Source organism: Corythoichthys intestinalis, chromosome 5 (assembly GCF_030265065.1).
Source record: "Corythoichthys intestinalis isolate RoL2023-P3 chromosome 5, ASM3026506v1, whole genome shotgun sequence".
In the NCBI taxonomy this organism is placed as follows: domain Eukaryota; kingdom Metazoa; phylum Chordata; class Actinopteri; order Syngnathiformes; family Syngnathidae; genus Corythoichthys; species Corythoichthys intestinalis.
The window spans coordinates 45,410,842-45,428,394 of NC_080399.1; the positions used below are offsets into that span (position 1 = coordinate 45,410,842).

General features: G+C 39.6%; 1 protein-coding gene across 2 annotated transcripts in view; it reads right to left on the bottom strand.

Annotated features, from left to right (window-relative positions):
• The window catches only part of tdrd12 (tudor domain containing 12), a 63,961-nt gene that overhangs the window by 45,210 nt on the left and 1,198 nt on the right, over nt 1–17,553 (bottom strand). For both annotated transcript variants that reach the window (XM_057837615.1, XM_057837616.1), the window contains exons 3-16: nt 14,274–14,441; nt 14,064–14,194; nt 12,005–12,121; nt 11,880–11,935; nt 11,722–11,810; nt 9,274–9,445; nt 8,934–8,986; nt 8,794–8,861; nt 8,654–8,719; nt 8,535–8,586; nt 1,144–1,208; nt 953–1,015; nt 304–367; nt 100–207 (exon numbers count right to left, since the gene is read on the bottom strand). In XM_057837615.1, the coding sequence (XP_057693598.1) occupies nt 100–207; nt 304–367; nt 953–1,015; nt 1,144–1,208; nt 8,535–8,586; nt 8,654–8,719; nt 8,794–8,861; nt 8,934–8,986; nt 9,274–9,445; nt 11,722–11,810; nt 11,880–11,935; nt 12,005–12,121; nt 14,064–14,194; nt 14,274–14,441 (1,272 nt within the window). The remainder of the gene's footprint in view (nt 1–99; nt 208–303; nt 368–952; nt 1,016–1,143; nt 1,209–8,534; nt 8,587–8,653; nt 8,720–8,793; nt 8,862–8,933; nt 8,987–9,273; nt 9,446–11,721; nt 11,811–11,879; nt 11,936–12,004; nt 12,122–14,063; nt 14,195–14,273; nt 14,442–17,553) is intronic.

Genomic DNA, 17,553 nt, shown 5'->3' on the forward strand with positions numbered 1-17,553 from the left:
CAAGGCTTCCTTTTCGAGGAATTTGAATCTTCCATCAATTATTTTGTGTCTAAATGTCAGTTGTTACTCAATTTAAGCTCGTCCTAAATGATTGTCTACCCTGCGGAGGGGGTCGGTGATGGGGGCATCATCCAAGCTTGAGCATGACTCTGTCGTGAGAAATGAGTCGACCAGAATGTCGCCCGTCTTTGGAAAACTCGGAAGAACCTGACAACAAATCAACATCTCATAGTGATCCAATAGGGTAAATGTTATATGGAAACGTAGCAGTCAACATGACTCCACAAATAAATGCAGGCCTACCAAGTCATTATCAGCATCCTCTGAAATGAATTTCAGAGGCTGAGGATTCAGCAACTCCAGTAGTCTACAAGCAGTAATGAGAAATAAAAAGGTTCAGTCAAAAAAAGAGTGGCATTCAGGATATGACTTCTTTCTAGGAATGTTACAATACAGATTTAACTTGGGATACTATTTTTTTTTTTTTTTTGCGAGGTTTGCCAATGGATTTAAATGGCCATTAACTTTGAGTGCCATTGACAATGACAGAAGTCCAATTTATGTGGCTTTTTTCATCCTTCTGCTAATTTAGTTTATCACTAGTAGATGTCCAATCTATTTGAACTGGGAGGGCTGTCAGCAGATGAACATGAATATATTGGCTGCCAGCCTGCCTAGCTCAAATGTATTTGTCAAAAGTCTATTGCTTTCGATCGCAGCTCAGCCAATGACTTAAAATCAGTCAGGAATTTAAAATTTGCAGATTTGAAATGGGGTATGATGTAATACATGTTTTTTTTTTTTTCTTTTTACCATAGATAACAAGAAATCAGAGAAACATGATCAATGTTTTGGGGTGGGGGTAATATACAGTACATTAACATGCGTTATACTTGACACTTTTCTATGCTCGATTTCAAAATGGGTCATTGGTAAAATTGTGGACAAACACCTTGCACATGCCCAGTTGTCGTTGCTCTTCTTAATCACATCCGACTGGTCAGAAGGCAGCTCGCTGAAACGTGTATTTTTTTAAATCAATGAATTCTGATTGCAATTATTTATAGTGATTTTTTTCTATAATTGCTTAACTCCAGCGTCAAGTTGGTGAACTATCAGAGTTGTGTCGAGTGGGCAGCTTACACATCCTCTAAGGTGTTGGACGAATGTTGAGGTGAATAATCTTTCAGCTCCTCAGGTTGACTCACCTGTAACATTCACATATGAACACTTTCACATTACAGTACTTTTCATTACACTTATTAACCCTTCGCAGGGCAAGTGACTATTTGTTGGTAATTGAAGAAAAAAAAACAGAACTTGTGTCCACATGGGGACATCACATTTTAGATCATGTAGGCCACAGTATTAAATCCAGTGATACCTCAATATACGAACACCTTGACATACGATGCTTTCTACAACCGACAAAAAATTTGACACGTCATTTTTTTCTCGACATAAGACGACATGCTCGAAATACGACGATTTCAAAAAGCGTCGCAATTTCATTATTTTCCTGCAGGTCGGTAGCACGGCGGATTTTCTTGAAGAAATCAACATGGTCCCATGAAGGTTAGTGCAGGTAGTGAAAACAGGAAAAAGGTGACGTTTACCAATGAAATTAAGATGGAAATCTAGCGAGATGATATATCATATACAGTAATAGTTGGCTCAAAGAGGTTCTGACTCATTTTAGGCTAGTGAGGATGAGATTTTCATTCTCTGGTAGTGGAAGTACTTTCGACAAAACCTGGAAGCTCTTTAAAGATTACCCGGATGGATTTACAATCTCCCAAAAAAGCAACTAAAAGCCCTGCCCCCTTCTCCTTTTATCTTGTTAAATTTAGTTAGTTTAGTTAAATTGAATTTTATTGAGTTTAATTCATATTATCAGTGCTACCTACTGTACTATTGAACTGTGTGCTTTGTGTTTTTTGCTTGTTTTTGTTGTGTGTGTCTTGTTTAGTTAGTGATGTTTGTGTAAAATAGATGGAGGACTTGGTCACGATACAGCCAATCATAACTCTGTTTTCCCTTGGAATTAGAGCAAACACTCAGGGCCCAAATACACCAGATGCATGATCGTTGCGGTTCCGGTCCGGTTCAGTGTTGACTGCGTGCCACGCAGTAGGTCAAAAACAGGCAAATCATACCGGCTGCGCACGGCTGCGGTCCGCCAACTCCGTTCCCTCGTGAGCGCTCGCGTGATCGCGCGCTATAATGTGCCATTTAAAACAACGAAAAACACACGGAGTTTATACTCATCAGAGAAGCAGAGAGAGAGCACATTTTTTCTTTGCATATTGATATTTTAGTTATGTCTGTCTCTTAATTCCAGATTGACTGCATCATGTTGAGATCAGGGCTCCGTGTGTGGGGGGGAAGGGGGGCGGGGCCCTATTTTGCCCTTGGCTGTGTCGGTGGGTTTATGTCTTTGTGCACATTTAGAATTTATGGCACATAACATCTGATAGAGCTGTTATAAACAACTGGTAAATAATCTGTAATATTTATAAAATGGATAGCGAATTATATACTACATCAACTAAAAAACAGCGTACTTGGAATTGGTGTCTCAACACTGCAGATTCCTGTGCCCAGCGCAAAATGTAGGAAAGAAAGAGAAACGTCTTGAATAGACCACCAGGTCGAAACTTGTGGGTGTATTTTTATTCTCTTTCGTACTTTTCCCCCTCGACTCTGTATACAAACCGACATTGTGTGTGCGCCGGGCACGAGAATTTCTGCGGTGGAACCACTTCCAGATACGCTGCTTTTTTTTTTTTTTTCCGCTCAAAGTTGTCAGCACGTCGTGTGTTTGATATCATTTCCAGAAAAACACACATAATACGATACCTTGCAGCTTCCCTTTTAATGCTATCCTTATAACAACGACCTGCTGCATCGTATATCACTTTGTGACTTTCCACCTCCATGATGAAACGTTCTCCGTCCATGTTCGCTGGTGTTTAAACCGTGAATAAGCAACTGGGCTGTTACGTCCAGGCCCAGTTCCGCCCATTTTGTCGGATGCGTGTCCGGCAAAAATAGAAAATAGCCTATACCATCCGGCGGGCTGCGGCACGCCGGAGATAGTCCGCAGGCAATCCGGAGCACATTGACGCGGCCGGTATACGTTGAACAATAGGATATAATGGGAACGGATTGGCTCCGGCGCTATTTTTTACCGGAGTCGGACCGGAACCGCAACGATCATGCATCTGGTGTACTTGAGCCCTAAGTGTTTACCCTTTTCTTCTTACACCAAAGGGGCCATGAAAAAGATTAATTGAATTTAGAGCTGAAACGAATACTTGAGCAACTCGAGTAACTCGAGTTTAAAAACTGGTCCGAGTAATTTTATTCACCTCGAGGAATCGTTTAATTTTGCCAGCTCTAAGCATCACGTTTAGCCCGGACTACTTTTAATGCGGGACAACGCGCTGACGTCACGTGCGTAGAGGAAGAAGCAATTAAAAAAAAATACCTTACTGCCGCCGACAGCCGTGACAAACTGCGCCGACGTTGCTAAAAACTACGCCTGCATGTTGCTACGTGGTAGCAGGTAGCGTCTGTATGCGTGTCATAGATATCACATGTACATAGAACTAGATGCGAAATGACCGACTCGGCGGCGTTAATAAAACAGCCGCCATCTTAAAGCTGTGCACTTCTCAGCGCTCATAAATAAGATTAACGTTACTGTCACTCGCTAACGTAACTACGGCGAACATAAATAATACTGTTTTTGTTACTGTTCTAAGGCTCTGTTGTTTGTTTTTGCCGAGAAAAAGAAATTGTCTTCAACAGAAAGAATGTTCATGTTAATTAGGGCTGCAAGTATAGAATATTTTAGTAATCGAGTAATCGACTGAAAATTCTATCGATTAATCGAGTAATCGGATAAAACAAATATATTTTTAGGTGAAGAGCAATTATAAATATACATGAGAAAACAAGACATTTCATCCAATCTAGAACCATTTTCAGTCAATCAATGTCTTTATTTTCGATGTATATTGTTGAAAACAGCCAACAATTGCATCTCAGATGTAACTAGAATAAAAAAGACTAATTCACTGCTTTCACTCAAAAAACCTTTAGATCTTATTTAAAAAAAATAAAAAATAAAAAAATGCGTTTTTGCAGTGTTCAAAATAAATGTATGATACAGGCTGTATTGGAGCACATTAGGGACCAGTGCTATTTGGTGTTTTATCCAGCAATGACTACTGAGCTAAAATTGAGTAAGCATTATTGAGTTTTTATTTTACGCCCTCATCACTCCATAACGCAATGTTATGTTAAAGCCTGTATGTAAGACACGTTAGCCACGCATCGAAAGTGGTCATAATTAATAGAAACCTAGCCCTCCGCAGGGCTAACGTTACTTCAGCTCGTGACAGTAACGTTAATCTTATTTATTAGCGCTTAGCGCTCTTTATTAGCGCTTAGCGCTCTACTGCTTTAAGGTGGCGGCTGTTTACTAACGCTGCCCAGACGCGGCCGAGTCTGTCATTTAGCATCTAGTTCAACATACATGTGATCTCTATGAGACTCATAGGACGCTACCTGCTACCAATGTAGCATCGTGCGGACTAGTATTTAGTAGAGCTGTCCCGACTAGTCGACATAGTCGACGTCATCGATGACGTAAATCCGTCGACGAGCACAACATCCCGTCGACGGTTAATGAAGGGTTAAAAAATATATATGCGTGGAAAGTTAGAATGTCGGATGCTCTGTTTGCAAGCGGGGAAAGCGGCACAAAGCCAAAAAAAGCGCACCAGAGTGTCCAAAACATTGCCTTATTTCAAAGAAAGAAAGGAGAGTACACTCTTCTGTCCTGTCTCTTCAATGCCAAGCTTGGCTGCACGTCGGCCGTGAATAAACACCTCAAGCGCCTTCACGCAGTTTGTAATTTTTTTTTTTGTACACCAGAGGGTGCTGTCGCCTTACTAAATAATAATGTTTCATTGACAATGGGCCTATAAGTGCTATTAGTATTGTTCTTAATGCTAATTGAAAGGTTTATTTCATGTTATGGTTTATTTTATGGTATAGAAAATTATATAAGGTTAAAAGGTCATAAATATATACAGTATATACAGTGATTGCACTCAAGGGAGAGATTGTCAATGATAAGGTAATACATTAAGGTAAAGGCAATTCATATAGGCAATTCATTGATATATAAATAAGGTTTAAAAGGAAAAAGGTGAAAAGTTTTTGTTAATTTCTAATTGTGTTGCTTTATTTGTGTGCACCGTAGCTCTTACAGTGTGTTTACATCAAGGATGGAATAAAAGTTGTAAACCATCAGTTTAAGAGACCATCTTTTCAATCGGGATGCTACACTAGTTAATTCTATCAGCATTTGAACTAATTGTTTATTTGTGATTTATTATTGTTATTTACGTGTTTATTTGTACTTTAATAAATAATTTGAGTGTTCCAATATGTTTTTTGTGAATTGATAAGCGTCAACAAAAATTTCATTGCTAAATTAGTAAAAAAAAAAAAAAAAAAAAAATTAATTATTAGATTAGTCGACTAATCGTAAAAATAGTCGGCTGACTAATCGGGAGAAAATTAGTCGTTTGGGACAGCCCTAGTATTTAGCAACGTTTTTAGCGGCTGTCGTCTGCAGTAAGTTGTTTTTTCTTTTTTTTTTTTTGCTTCTTCCTCTACACACGTGACATCAGCGCATTGTCCCGCATTAAAAGATGTCCGAGCAAAACGTGATGCTTAGAGCTGTCAAAATAAACGATTACTCGAGGTGAATAAAATTACTCGGATCAGTTTTTAAAATCGAGTTACTCGAGTTGCTCGAGTATTCGTTTCAGCTCTAAACGTAACGTTATCCCTGCCGAGGGCTAGGTTTCTATTCATTATGACTACTGTCGATGCGTGGCTAACTCTTACATACAGGCATTATTTAATCTGTGAAAACAGCGCTGTAGAGTGGTTAGGGTGTAAAATAAAAACTTAATAATGCTAACTGTCATTTTGAGCTCAGCAGTCATTGCTGGATAAAACACCAAGTAGCACTGGTGCCTAATGTGCTCCAATACAGCACAACATTTATTTTGAACACTGCAAAAACTCAAAATCCTATCATGACTTACAGTTTAGAATAACTTAAAACTTAACTAGAACTTATAGCTTGACACAAGTGGAAATTCAGTTGAAACTCGTGGGAAAAACACTTTTAAGTAATGTGTGTTATCAAGCGTAATTACATTTTTAGGTAAGAAATATATATATTTTTTATAAGAGCTAAAGGTTTTTCGAGTGAAAGTGAATTAGTCTTTTTTTTTTTTTTGTCACATTTGAGACGCAATTGTTGGCTGTTTTCAACAATGCACATCGAAAATAAAGTCATTGACTGACTGAAAATGGTTCAATATTAGATTAAATGTCTTGTTTTTTCATCTATATTTATAATTGCTCTGTACCTAAAAAAAAAATGTTTTATCCGATTACTCGATTAATCGATAGAATTTTCAGTCGATTACTAAAATATTCGATAGCTGCAGCCCTAATTGAATCGTTACTTTGGGTTTGGCTGAGATCTATTCATTCAGGTACATGTATCAAAAAAACTCAAATAAAAAGATGTATACAAAAAAAAAAAAAAAAAATTAAGAAGGAATGTCTACTATCTCGACGGTTCTTCTCCGACCTCCGTTCAGCAGTCTTTGTAAGGTGACAATCGTTATTACAGTGAGCCCTCCTTTTTCGCGGTTAATGGGGACCAGAAACCGCAGCAATAAGTGAAAAACCGCGAAGTAGCGCACCCCCCGCCCCCAAAACAAAACAAAAACAAAAACTCACATTTTTTTGTTTTTATTCAGATTTAGCATTGGAAAGAGATACGTATAAGACTTTTTTTCACTTTTTTCCTCCAAAGTATAATAAAAAAAAAAAGTGATCCCTCATTTTTCGCGGTTAATGGGGACCAGAACGAATGAATGGTTTTTAAGCACTTCAAATCTAATAATTATGATGAGTTTTAAACATGTTACTGTCCCACAGAATTATTATTTTTTTTAAATAAAGTACTGTAGTATAAAAATGCTTGGCTTTATTAAATGCTTCATTGAGTGACTCCACTCCACTGCTCAGTTACACACACTGAGTTGCCACAGCAACTGTTTAACAAGGTAAAGGATGATTGACGCATGCGGCGCGTTTGAAGTTCGTAACTCTGGCAAAATCAGACACAAACATCTGTCAACGTTGTTAACTTTAAAAAGCAACTCCAGTGCACGGCCTGACAAAAAAAAAGGCATGGATAGGGAGGGAGCAAGAGTGAGACTTCATGGTCAGCTTGGGACAGCTTTTTTTTTTTTTTTTTTTCTTGGAAAAAAAAAATCCACAATGGACTGAGAGCGCAAAATTTGAAGCGCGAAGTAGCAGGGGATCACTATATGTTTTAATAAATTTTTTTTAAGCACTTCAAATTTAATAATTATGATAAGCTATTAGTAATATTACTTGCAGTATTAATGAAGGATTTAGCTTAGGTTTTTGGGCTGTGGAACTAATTATAATGTATTCTTATGGGAAAATCGCGCTCGACAAACGACCGTTTCTACTTACAACCCAGGTCCTGGAACGAATTAAATTCGTATGTAGAGATACCACTGTATTTGGTAGCCTTTACAAGTGTTGCCGACATGCAGCTGGTGTCAATGATATATATAAATATTTTTATAGATTTTCTTAAATTTAAAATCAATCAAATTTAAAAACAACGATACACGTTGCCTATGGCCCCCAAAACACAAAAGTTGATTATTTTCCCGCCTAATTTCATAGTTTTAACTCATTGCCTGCCATTAACCAAAATGGACGTCCAATTCCTTTAAACTGGAAGGACTGCTTTGAATTACTTAATTAATGAATTAAATTTACAATTACATTGTGTAATTTTCATGTTCTTGTTTTGTATCATTTTTAAATTAAACATTTTAATAATTAATGAAATGCCTACATATTCTACATTTTTTCTCCAAGTTTTTTTTTAATCATCTTAAGTCGCTAGCGCACCTGATTATGTTCCTAAAACCTCAAGCAATTAGATAAGACACAACTTCTTTGTCGTCTTTTCACAGCACTTTGCAAAAACTCCCTTTTGCGAAAACTGCTTCCTGAAAGAATTACTGACATTCCAGATGAACGAATCCTGTGATTAGTTTGGCGTTGAATTCAAAAGTGAATGATTGACCTCCAAGCAAACCAATCTTGTGATTAGTTTGGCATTGCCAGTGCAACTTGCCAAAGTATCACCTTCAATCCATTGAAACTTTTAACGTCATCGTATATTTGTACTAAGAATTTTGTTTAGCAACTTATCAACGAAAATAATATCCAGCCACAAGTAAAAGTTTGTTGGAAAAGCCTGTCGTCCCTGACTGGTTGCAGAACTTTGCCTGGGGTAAATGGCGGCAACATACAATAATTTAACACTGTCAATGGCAGGCAATAAGTTAAATGAGTGTCCTATACACGGTTAAGTAACTCACACTCGTCTCAGCCTCCTTTAAGCTGCCACGTGGGTTGAGGAACCTCATCAACCTAACGAAACAAAAATCACCATCATTCACTTCAGACAATCAGATAAGAGCATGAAGTTATTGCTCACCGCAACAAAGTGAGGTGGGAGTTGAACGCAGCAGCCAAGGAGGCATCCGGATCCTCTACTGAATGCCTGAAATAACAAGCTAACGTTACTTGACATTTCTGAAATTTTTTTTGACCTCATTCCTGTTGATCAACTTTCACCTCTTGGATTGGCTGTTTGGCAACTCTTGTCCACCTGTGACCTTTGTACTGATACCACGCACTGGGTTCTGCGGTGGGGTCAGGAAAAAACAGTGAAATGATAACACCTCAGTGGGACATGTGCACTAACAAACATTGACCTGAGAGGGCGTCGTCCTTCGATCACAGGCTTCCAGTCCAGCTTGCTGTGTCACTGAGGGTCAGATTACATTAGATCTAGGGTGCCCAAGTCCAGTCCTCGAGAGCCCCAATCCAGCTTGTTTTCAAAGTCTACCTCCTCCAACACATATGAATCAAATAATCAGGATAGTTATCAGGCTCCTGCAGAGCTTGCTAATGAGCTGATCATTTGATTCAGGTGTGGTAAAGGAGGGCGACATGGAAAACAAGCTGGATAGGTGCTCTCGAGGACCAGATTTGGGCACCCCTGCATTAGATAAGCGACATTCATTCCAGAAGATGACTAACATGTGTTTTTACCTGGAGGGGGAGCGGTTTCCTCTTGTGTTAATGACACTGGGGGCTTCCCGGCAGCTGTCCTGTAGCCATACCTAAAATGCTGAACATTGATTTGCTCCAACTTCTTGATGTTGGCCACGTCTTGACAATAAATGGCAAACCTTTTGGCCACAAGCTCATCATTCACACAAATCTGAAAATAAAGGGGCGAAAATTTGATTTTGATGTTCAAAACGATCCAATTGTTTATGACTACACACCACTGTTATTTTTGTCAACGATAACAAAAATATTTTGTTAATATTTCACGACAATAACAAGACTAAACTGCGACAGTTTTCGTCATATGTTTACGTGTAGCGTTTCCTGATTTTGCGTGTACGTTATAGCGTGCTGTATTTTTTCCCACACAGTCATGAACGCATAGTCTCACTGCCCTGCCTCTGTTGCGCAAAATTAGTTCATCTATGGCTTCATGCTGTGAATGCTGCCATGTTGTCTAGCATTATTGCTGGTGAAGAGACATGAGACAAGCCTTGCTGGCTGCCCTGTTTCAGGTAGGTACATGTCTTCTTGTGCCCTAAGAGACCCTAAATTTCATGAGCGAAATAGGGAATCTTGGAAAATGTCTGCTCCGAACGTCCGGTTTAAAAAGAACATATGCAGTTAAAGTAAGCAGTGTGTTGACAAAGGAGCCCACAGAAGCTCCAAAAATTGATTCAGCACGACGTAGGTGAGATGTAGATGAGATTGTATGATTGCTCATATCACTTCGTTGATCATTCGTGGACAAAATTATAATCCGTCCGCCTGTGTTGAAGTGATGTATAGATTTATACGCCGGCCACTTGAGTGACCAAAATGAGGTGAAATTACAAATTTTATTACACTTGCCAAATGCAGAAGGGCCGACACGGATGATGTTGTTACAAGGAAATACTCCAAGTTATGTACATATAAACAAAAATAGTATGTATGTCATTCTTTTTTATTGCAGATACAGGATTCCATTTCTTGTTTTATTTAAAAACGATGGGTGCATGTGCAAAACAGGTCAATAAATCACAATTTATAAAATTATTGGAAAAATAGCATACGAGAATGTGGTATCAGACAGCAGAGTTTCGGAGCCTCTCCAAACTTTCACCTAACCTTACAGCCTCCAGACGGGCTTTCTTCCGCTGTCCTCTGTAATTCCAGCTCCAATAGTGTATCTTAAAGTTGCTGCAGTTAAAAAGCTCGTAGTTGGACCTCGGCATCGAGCTGACGGTCCGCCGCGAGGCGAGCCACAGCCTCCAGCCCCAGCCACTCGGCCGCCCCCCGGCAAAACGATGTAGTCTCAATATATGTCCATCAACGTACAGTAAGTGTTGCTGTGAGGCACATCAAATTATCTTCCCTTGCCTAACAGCGTTTTCCACCTGTAAACAATCGAACAAAAAAACTTGTAACACTTGCATTTATGCGTTGACATAATTGTGCCATCTACACGTACTTATTAGCAACAAGGCTACCAGCAGATACAGTAGTTCTAAATAAAATTTAAGATCATTATAATTACAATCTTAATCGTAATACCAATAGCAAAGGCAACAAGTCGTTTCATCCGCAAGATTTTAGCTTTAGTATTTTTCGAGCGCCTGACAAATGAAAATGCAGGGATAGGAAGAACATACCTTCCATAACACAGCAGCTACATGGCTACAAAAACACTCTGTCTTTGTGGTGGTACGAGCTTGGTTCCACATCTGCCTTCATGAAGATGTCCTCCCAAGTCGTGATGAGGGCAGATGGATGCGGTATTTCAAAGTTGTCTGATTTAAGGGATTTTGATGAGTAATGTTACCTAGCTCTACTGTTGTTTTGGATGGAGAAATTCTAAAAAGTTGCTTGCAGAAAGCGGAAGGACCTCGGAAACTTGTCTATTTAAGAACAGCAAATTGTGTTAATTTTCCATTGAATAACAAGTTTCGCTCGTATGAGTAACCTGCTGCAGGTACCAGCTTGAGCATCGCTAGTGAGTCATGATGGTGCAGACTGCTCAAGTAAGCTCTCAAATTGGGTAGGGTAAAAAAAAAAAAAAAAAAAAAAAGATTTTATAGAGATGTCCCATCCGATCACAGCCTCTCTCCCCCTCCTGAAGCGTTTCTTTCTCACAAGCCAGCTGCAGCTTGTTAAACGATGAGTGACAAGGGAGCTGCTTTGAAGTGGCCAGAGAACTCCCTTTCAAAGGCCGCCCCCTTGTTTAACCTTTTTAACATTGGACGCATTTTTTTTATCTTCTAATATTAATCCAATGTAAATATTGTGCTGCACTACAGTACAGTGATGCTTAGAAATTGATCAAATGCATGCAACATCCTTTGTAAAGAAGTTTGATTATATGTGACAGCTTGAATATTTGAGGTGAGAAAAAACAAATGATGTACACATGCTATACAGTGAATGCTTGTGTTCATGTGTGTTGACCTTGATGCTCCCAATGCTCACGTAGAGCTCGATGGCAGTGGAGTGGATGGAATCCTCCTTTAGCAGTACAGCCTCTGTCTGACTGGAGCCTTTGACATGAGAAGACTGTGTGAGTGATGAACACTGACCAGTGTGTGAATGCGTGTCATTAGGCTCACTCTTTACAAGGTCCAACATGTAAGATGTTACCGAGCTATCCCAGCAACTAGAGGGTCTGCAAACGAAATGTACATCCGTCATAACCTGGCACGAATGCTAGGTTAGTGACGACAAGAGGTCTTACACCAGCTTGGCCTTTTCGTATAAAGACACTTCCAGTGTCAGGGGCCTGACCCTCGCCAAGTGAAGCCTCCTCATCCGGAATGGCAGCTGGAGGAACTCTTGCTCAATGTGTCGAATTCTCAAATGAGAATGACAACAACGTAAGACATATTAGCAGCCACGGTAGTGATTCATGCACAGCTCTTCATTTATTTTCCCCACTCTCCAGACGATTCGTGTGTCTAGCTCGAAATAACATAGTTCAATCGGGCATGCATTAAACAGTATAACGGCCATTTGCCCGGGAGAGCTTTTTCCTTGCCTCAAGCATTTGGGAAGTGCTTGACTTCGACCCTGGAACTTTACCCTTTGTCTCAATCAAATAAGATGGTTCTCTCAAAAAATCAAAAAATACAAAATAACAGCAATGTCAGGAAAGTATTATTGTTTAAAGTACCTTTAAGAATCCAATTAAAATCCCAATATTAAATCAACATTTAAAGGGATCCTCGATCTCAAAGACAATTCTTAAAAGATAAATGTTAGTATGTTATAATAATTTGATATTAAAACCCCTCTCAATGCTTTCATTTTAATAAAATTTGTAAAATTATTTTGATAGGTCGCCATGCTTGTTGACGTCGCAGTGCGGTGACGTCTCTGGACCCGCTGCCGAACTCCCAGCGTGTCGCTCGTTAGCTACCCAAACATGTCGTCAGTTCTGCCCTTCCAATTTGAAACAGAACGGAAAGGTGAAGAGCAGGACAGCACTGTCGGTCGTTCACAAGACGAGCAGCAAAGGCAAAATGCAGAGCAGGAAATACATGGTAAGACAAGAGTTGGGCAAAACTGGCGATGTACTTGCGGCAAGTGCGTCTCAATGGAAACGGAGCGAGAGAGTGTATGCTGTTGAGAAGTCCGGTTTTTGTTAGCAGATCTTCAAGGTGAGCTATTGCGTGAACAAACTTATGCCAATATAATTATGTAGATTGTTAGCATCCAGAGCTGTTGTGTGCTTTACATACAGTACAGGCCAAAAGTTTGAACACACCTTGTCATTCGTGCGTTTTTATTTTCATGACTATTGACATTATAAACTCTCACCGAAGGTAATAAAACTATGAATACACACGTGCGATAGTAAGGATCAGAGTCGTGTTGTGGCTAACAGTCCTCATTAAATTCGTCATCTGACGGGAACAAATCCTGGGATCGACCTGATGAACTGATTGTAGAGGTGAATTATTAGCTTCCTCTGTGACTAGCGGTATGCCCGAAGGTTCGCCTACCGCTGTAACGGCAGGAGCGGCTTGCCTGCTTAAGAGAGCGGCCAGCACTTTGTCTTTGGCGCTTTATTGCGTACATTTCACTCGCTATCCGAGCCCGTTGAGGCTTCTTGTGAGGGAAAATAATTGGAACAGCATTTGAGTTTAGTCTTCGCTTAAATCCAGCCGCTCTGGTGAGCTCTTTCTTAAGTTGTCGTCGACTAAAAGCCTCGAATGCAGTAGGAGAAAAATGGTGTAAACAAAGCCTTAGGTCTTTGGGAAGTTTTGTCAGTCTATAGGCATTTTCCCAAACCTTTCTTCTCTACTTTTCAATTGGAAATCTCACATCACTCCCCTTGTTTCCATTTGACTGGAAATTGCATCCAAAAGCAGCACATCGTGGCATTTTGCTTAGCGAGTTTGGGCAGCAATACACAATTGGTGTACACAATCGGAAACGTCCCACTTACGTCATCACTCCGAGCCCGCAAAACATGGCGTCAACTATGGGTAAAAATATGTACTAAATATTATAAAATATTGCCATTGATTTACCATTTTATGTGCTTCTAACAGCATATTTTAGTACAAGAGAACAATTGTGGTTTATTAGAGTCAACATGTCTTAAAGATCGAGGATCCCTTTAAGATTTTTCTCTTGAAACTGATCATACTCTTGTCTTTGAAAAATAGTTTGGGAATACTATATGTTGCAACACAGCCTTTAAGTTCATTTGTAACCCCCCCAATATCGGTTTTGTTGTTCTGACAAGTGAACAAAAGATGAAAAAACACACACAACGGTAATGCTCTTACAGGCTCAAGACGACAACCAAAGGTTCTCCATGGTCCAGTGGGTAACAGCATGCATAGTTTGACTTCAAGTTAATGGACTCCAGCTGGGCTCGGCACCAGATCTTCATAGAGGACCAGTACACCACACACAACTGATGCGAGCACACACGTGAGCCCTTAGAGAACACAAAGGCTCATGCAACACAGCTAAATTACGGTAGTGTAACTTACCTGTCCCACCTCCAAGCAAGGTGTCACCTCACGCACCTCCGACTCCGTGGTGACATCATCATAGAAGCGGTTCATGAGATTAAATAGCTCATTGTATTGCTGGTCACCGACCTCTTCCACGCCACCGGGGGCAACCAACCGGGCCCACATACATGACGGGTCCACAAACTATTAGGTTGAATACAGAGATGCTTACAAATTCAAAATATGTTAAAGTTGAGAAATTGTGTAAAAACATAAATACAGCTATGTCACTAATACTTTTTCATGTTTTCAACCTCTACTGAATTGATTACAGTGACTAAATAGTTAGAGTACAAACTAACCAACTTTTGTGTTTTTTGCATAATATTCACTTGTTTTAAGTTTGATGCCTGCAGCACATTCTGCATCACATCCTGTTCCCATACAGCACCGAATTAGAATTGTCTTTGGGTCAGGAGCACAATAACATTTAAATAAAAGAAGTATGTCTCAAGGTCAGTTAAATGGAAGAGCCATACATGCCAATAAATAATACAGTAACTAACCAATAAATAAGTATAAGAATATATATTTTAATCAGACTAACTTGGTGAAATAAGTGAAAGAGCAAGATTTTTTTGTGCTAAGAGCAGAGCACATTATGATTTCATTCATTCATCTTCCATTCTTCTTGATGGTTTTCTTATGTCATAGACTTCATAATTTATTGACCTGACACATTTGCCATTCACTGCGTCACGCCTCCCCGAAGGGGGCCGTACCTTACTCCGCTTCATTTATTAGCAGTCGGTCACATGCAGCGATGTAACGCCGGATTTTTATTGAAAAAGTACAAAAGTTGTACTGCATACAAACAGGAAGGAGTGTCTCAGGAGTGATTTGTTCGTGGATTCAAGGTAAGGATTGTTTTTTTTTCGTACCATGCATGCATTATGAAACGTTGTGAAAAAAATCAATGGGAGAAATTAGCCGCTCCAGCATTGGCATTATATTTGGCAATATTTACGTAAAACAACTGCTAACTGCCTGTTTTTTTGCTTTTAACCAAGAATCGGGACTGTTTTACGTTCATATCTACAAAGAATTCAGGGATTTAAGCATTATTTCACAAGAATTTTCAACACAAAAAGCTCTTTGTTGTACTAAGGGCGCCGCCACAGTGACTTAACTAGCAGCACATTCGACATATAAAATAAATACTAACTGCCCGTTTTTTGTTGTTGTTTTTACCAAGTATCGAGACTGTTTTACGTCTGTATCTATAATGAATTCAGGGATTTAAGCATTTATTCACAATAATTTTCAGCGGCCAGAACATTTGGCTGACGGCAGTTTACTGTATTACTGTATTGTACGCAACAAACCAAAACCTGTGTTTGCAGTGTTTTTTTGTTTGTTTTGCTACAGCAAAAGCAATTTAAAAGGACGCACTTGTATTACCACTTAGCAAGTGGTAAAGATAGTCTTTCCCAGAGCATGTGAAGACAGCATCAGTCCCTGCTTGTACCCTGGCTGCTCATTGGACACTCGTTAGAAATTCTGAAGTGAGTGATAGAAGCTCAGATTCCGTTTCCGCACCCGTGCCCGCCTTTTGCCATGAGACGGTCTGTGCAGCGTCATCATATTTGTATGGAATAAAGATCATGCTTCATGCCATCATTTTTAATATAGGATACGGTTAAAGTGTTAACTTTTTACATACTCTGACTGATCCCATATACACTCCTAGCCATCATGCTCAAGCCTAAGCTCAAAGAGAAAAGGATACTTTCATTTTCAAATATGACAACACCGACACAATATTTACCTTTATCTAAATATACTATATAAATAAAAACATATATATATATATTGTTATCGATAAAGGTTTGGGGACCTCTAAGTTAGATGGCAATGGATAGCTAATTGAACGTGAGACAGATAATTGTTATGTTAAAAAAAAAAAAATCTTTTACATTTCCAACACACCTTTGAGTTTTTATGGTAGATAGGCCAAAAGGTGACCCCTATTGTTATTACCGTATTGGCCCGAATATAAGACGGTGTTTTTGCATTGAAATCAGACTGAAAAAGACGGGGTCGTCTTATAGTCGCGGTCTAGACGTTATACCCATTCACGACGCTAGATGGCGCCAGATATCCTTGAAGCGATGTTCTTTAGAGCGGTTCTTTAGAGCAGGGGTCCCCATCTGCCGGGCCGCGGACCGGTACCGGTCCGTGGCGCATTTGCGACCGGGCCGCAAAGAAAAAAAATAATTTAATAACGACCGCATTCTGGCCGAATTAACCCTGTGCCCCTGCTTAACACACCAATATCTCTGTGTACTCTAGATATAATACTACGGGATAGATTACAATGTTGTCATAGAAGTCCATCGATGTGCGCTTGTCCTCGATAATAGCGTATTACTAGGCCTCGGCGCAGCACATTTGTTCCCGGAAATAATTAGCCCCCACATGAGCGAAGATAACAGGAAAACAGATGTCTTTGGAAATATTTTTACGGCGAAAAGGATAATTTTACGGCGAAAACGGCACCTGACGAGCCTACAACCTCAAAGACCCACGAACTGCGAAGGAGTGGATTCGTGACCCGTTTGTGAATAAACAGAGAGATCGCAAATGACAGCGACCTTATTAAACGTACATTTGAGACAACAACTCTGCCGAGGTTCTGGATTAAAGTCATTCTGGAATATCCTGACATGGCGACAAGAGCGTTGAAAACCTTGCTACAATTTCTAACATCGTATCTTTGTGACGCGGGCTTCTTAATTAATGTTTAACGACAAGGCAAAGTCGTTAATGGTGAGCGCGGTGTGCAGCTGTTGTGTGAAGTTTACATGGCAGGATGAATCTGAGGAGAACTTTTCTACAAGTCCTTCCATGATCAAACGTAAGTTAATATTCCTTTCTTTCAAGAAAGTTTGTAGTGTTTACTTTGGAATCGCTGCATTTGCGCATTTTGCGGCTATGTTTAACGTTATGCGCATGCGCAGAACCAGATCGTTGCAATTTTTGATGGGTTGCAAAATTTGTCAGAACACTAGTCCATGAAAAAAAAGACCCAAATAACACTGGTCCGTGGTGCAAAAAAGGTTGGGGACCCCTGCTTTACTGGTCCGTGGTGCAAAAAAGGTTGGGAACCCCTGCTTTAGAGTACCTTTTCATGATATGCTAATTTTTTGAGATAGGGATTTTTGGTTTTTCCTTGACTTTTTTGCCAAAATCATCAATATTAAAACAATAAAAGGCTTGAACTACTTCAGGTGTGTGTAATGAATCTAAAATATAT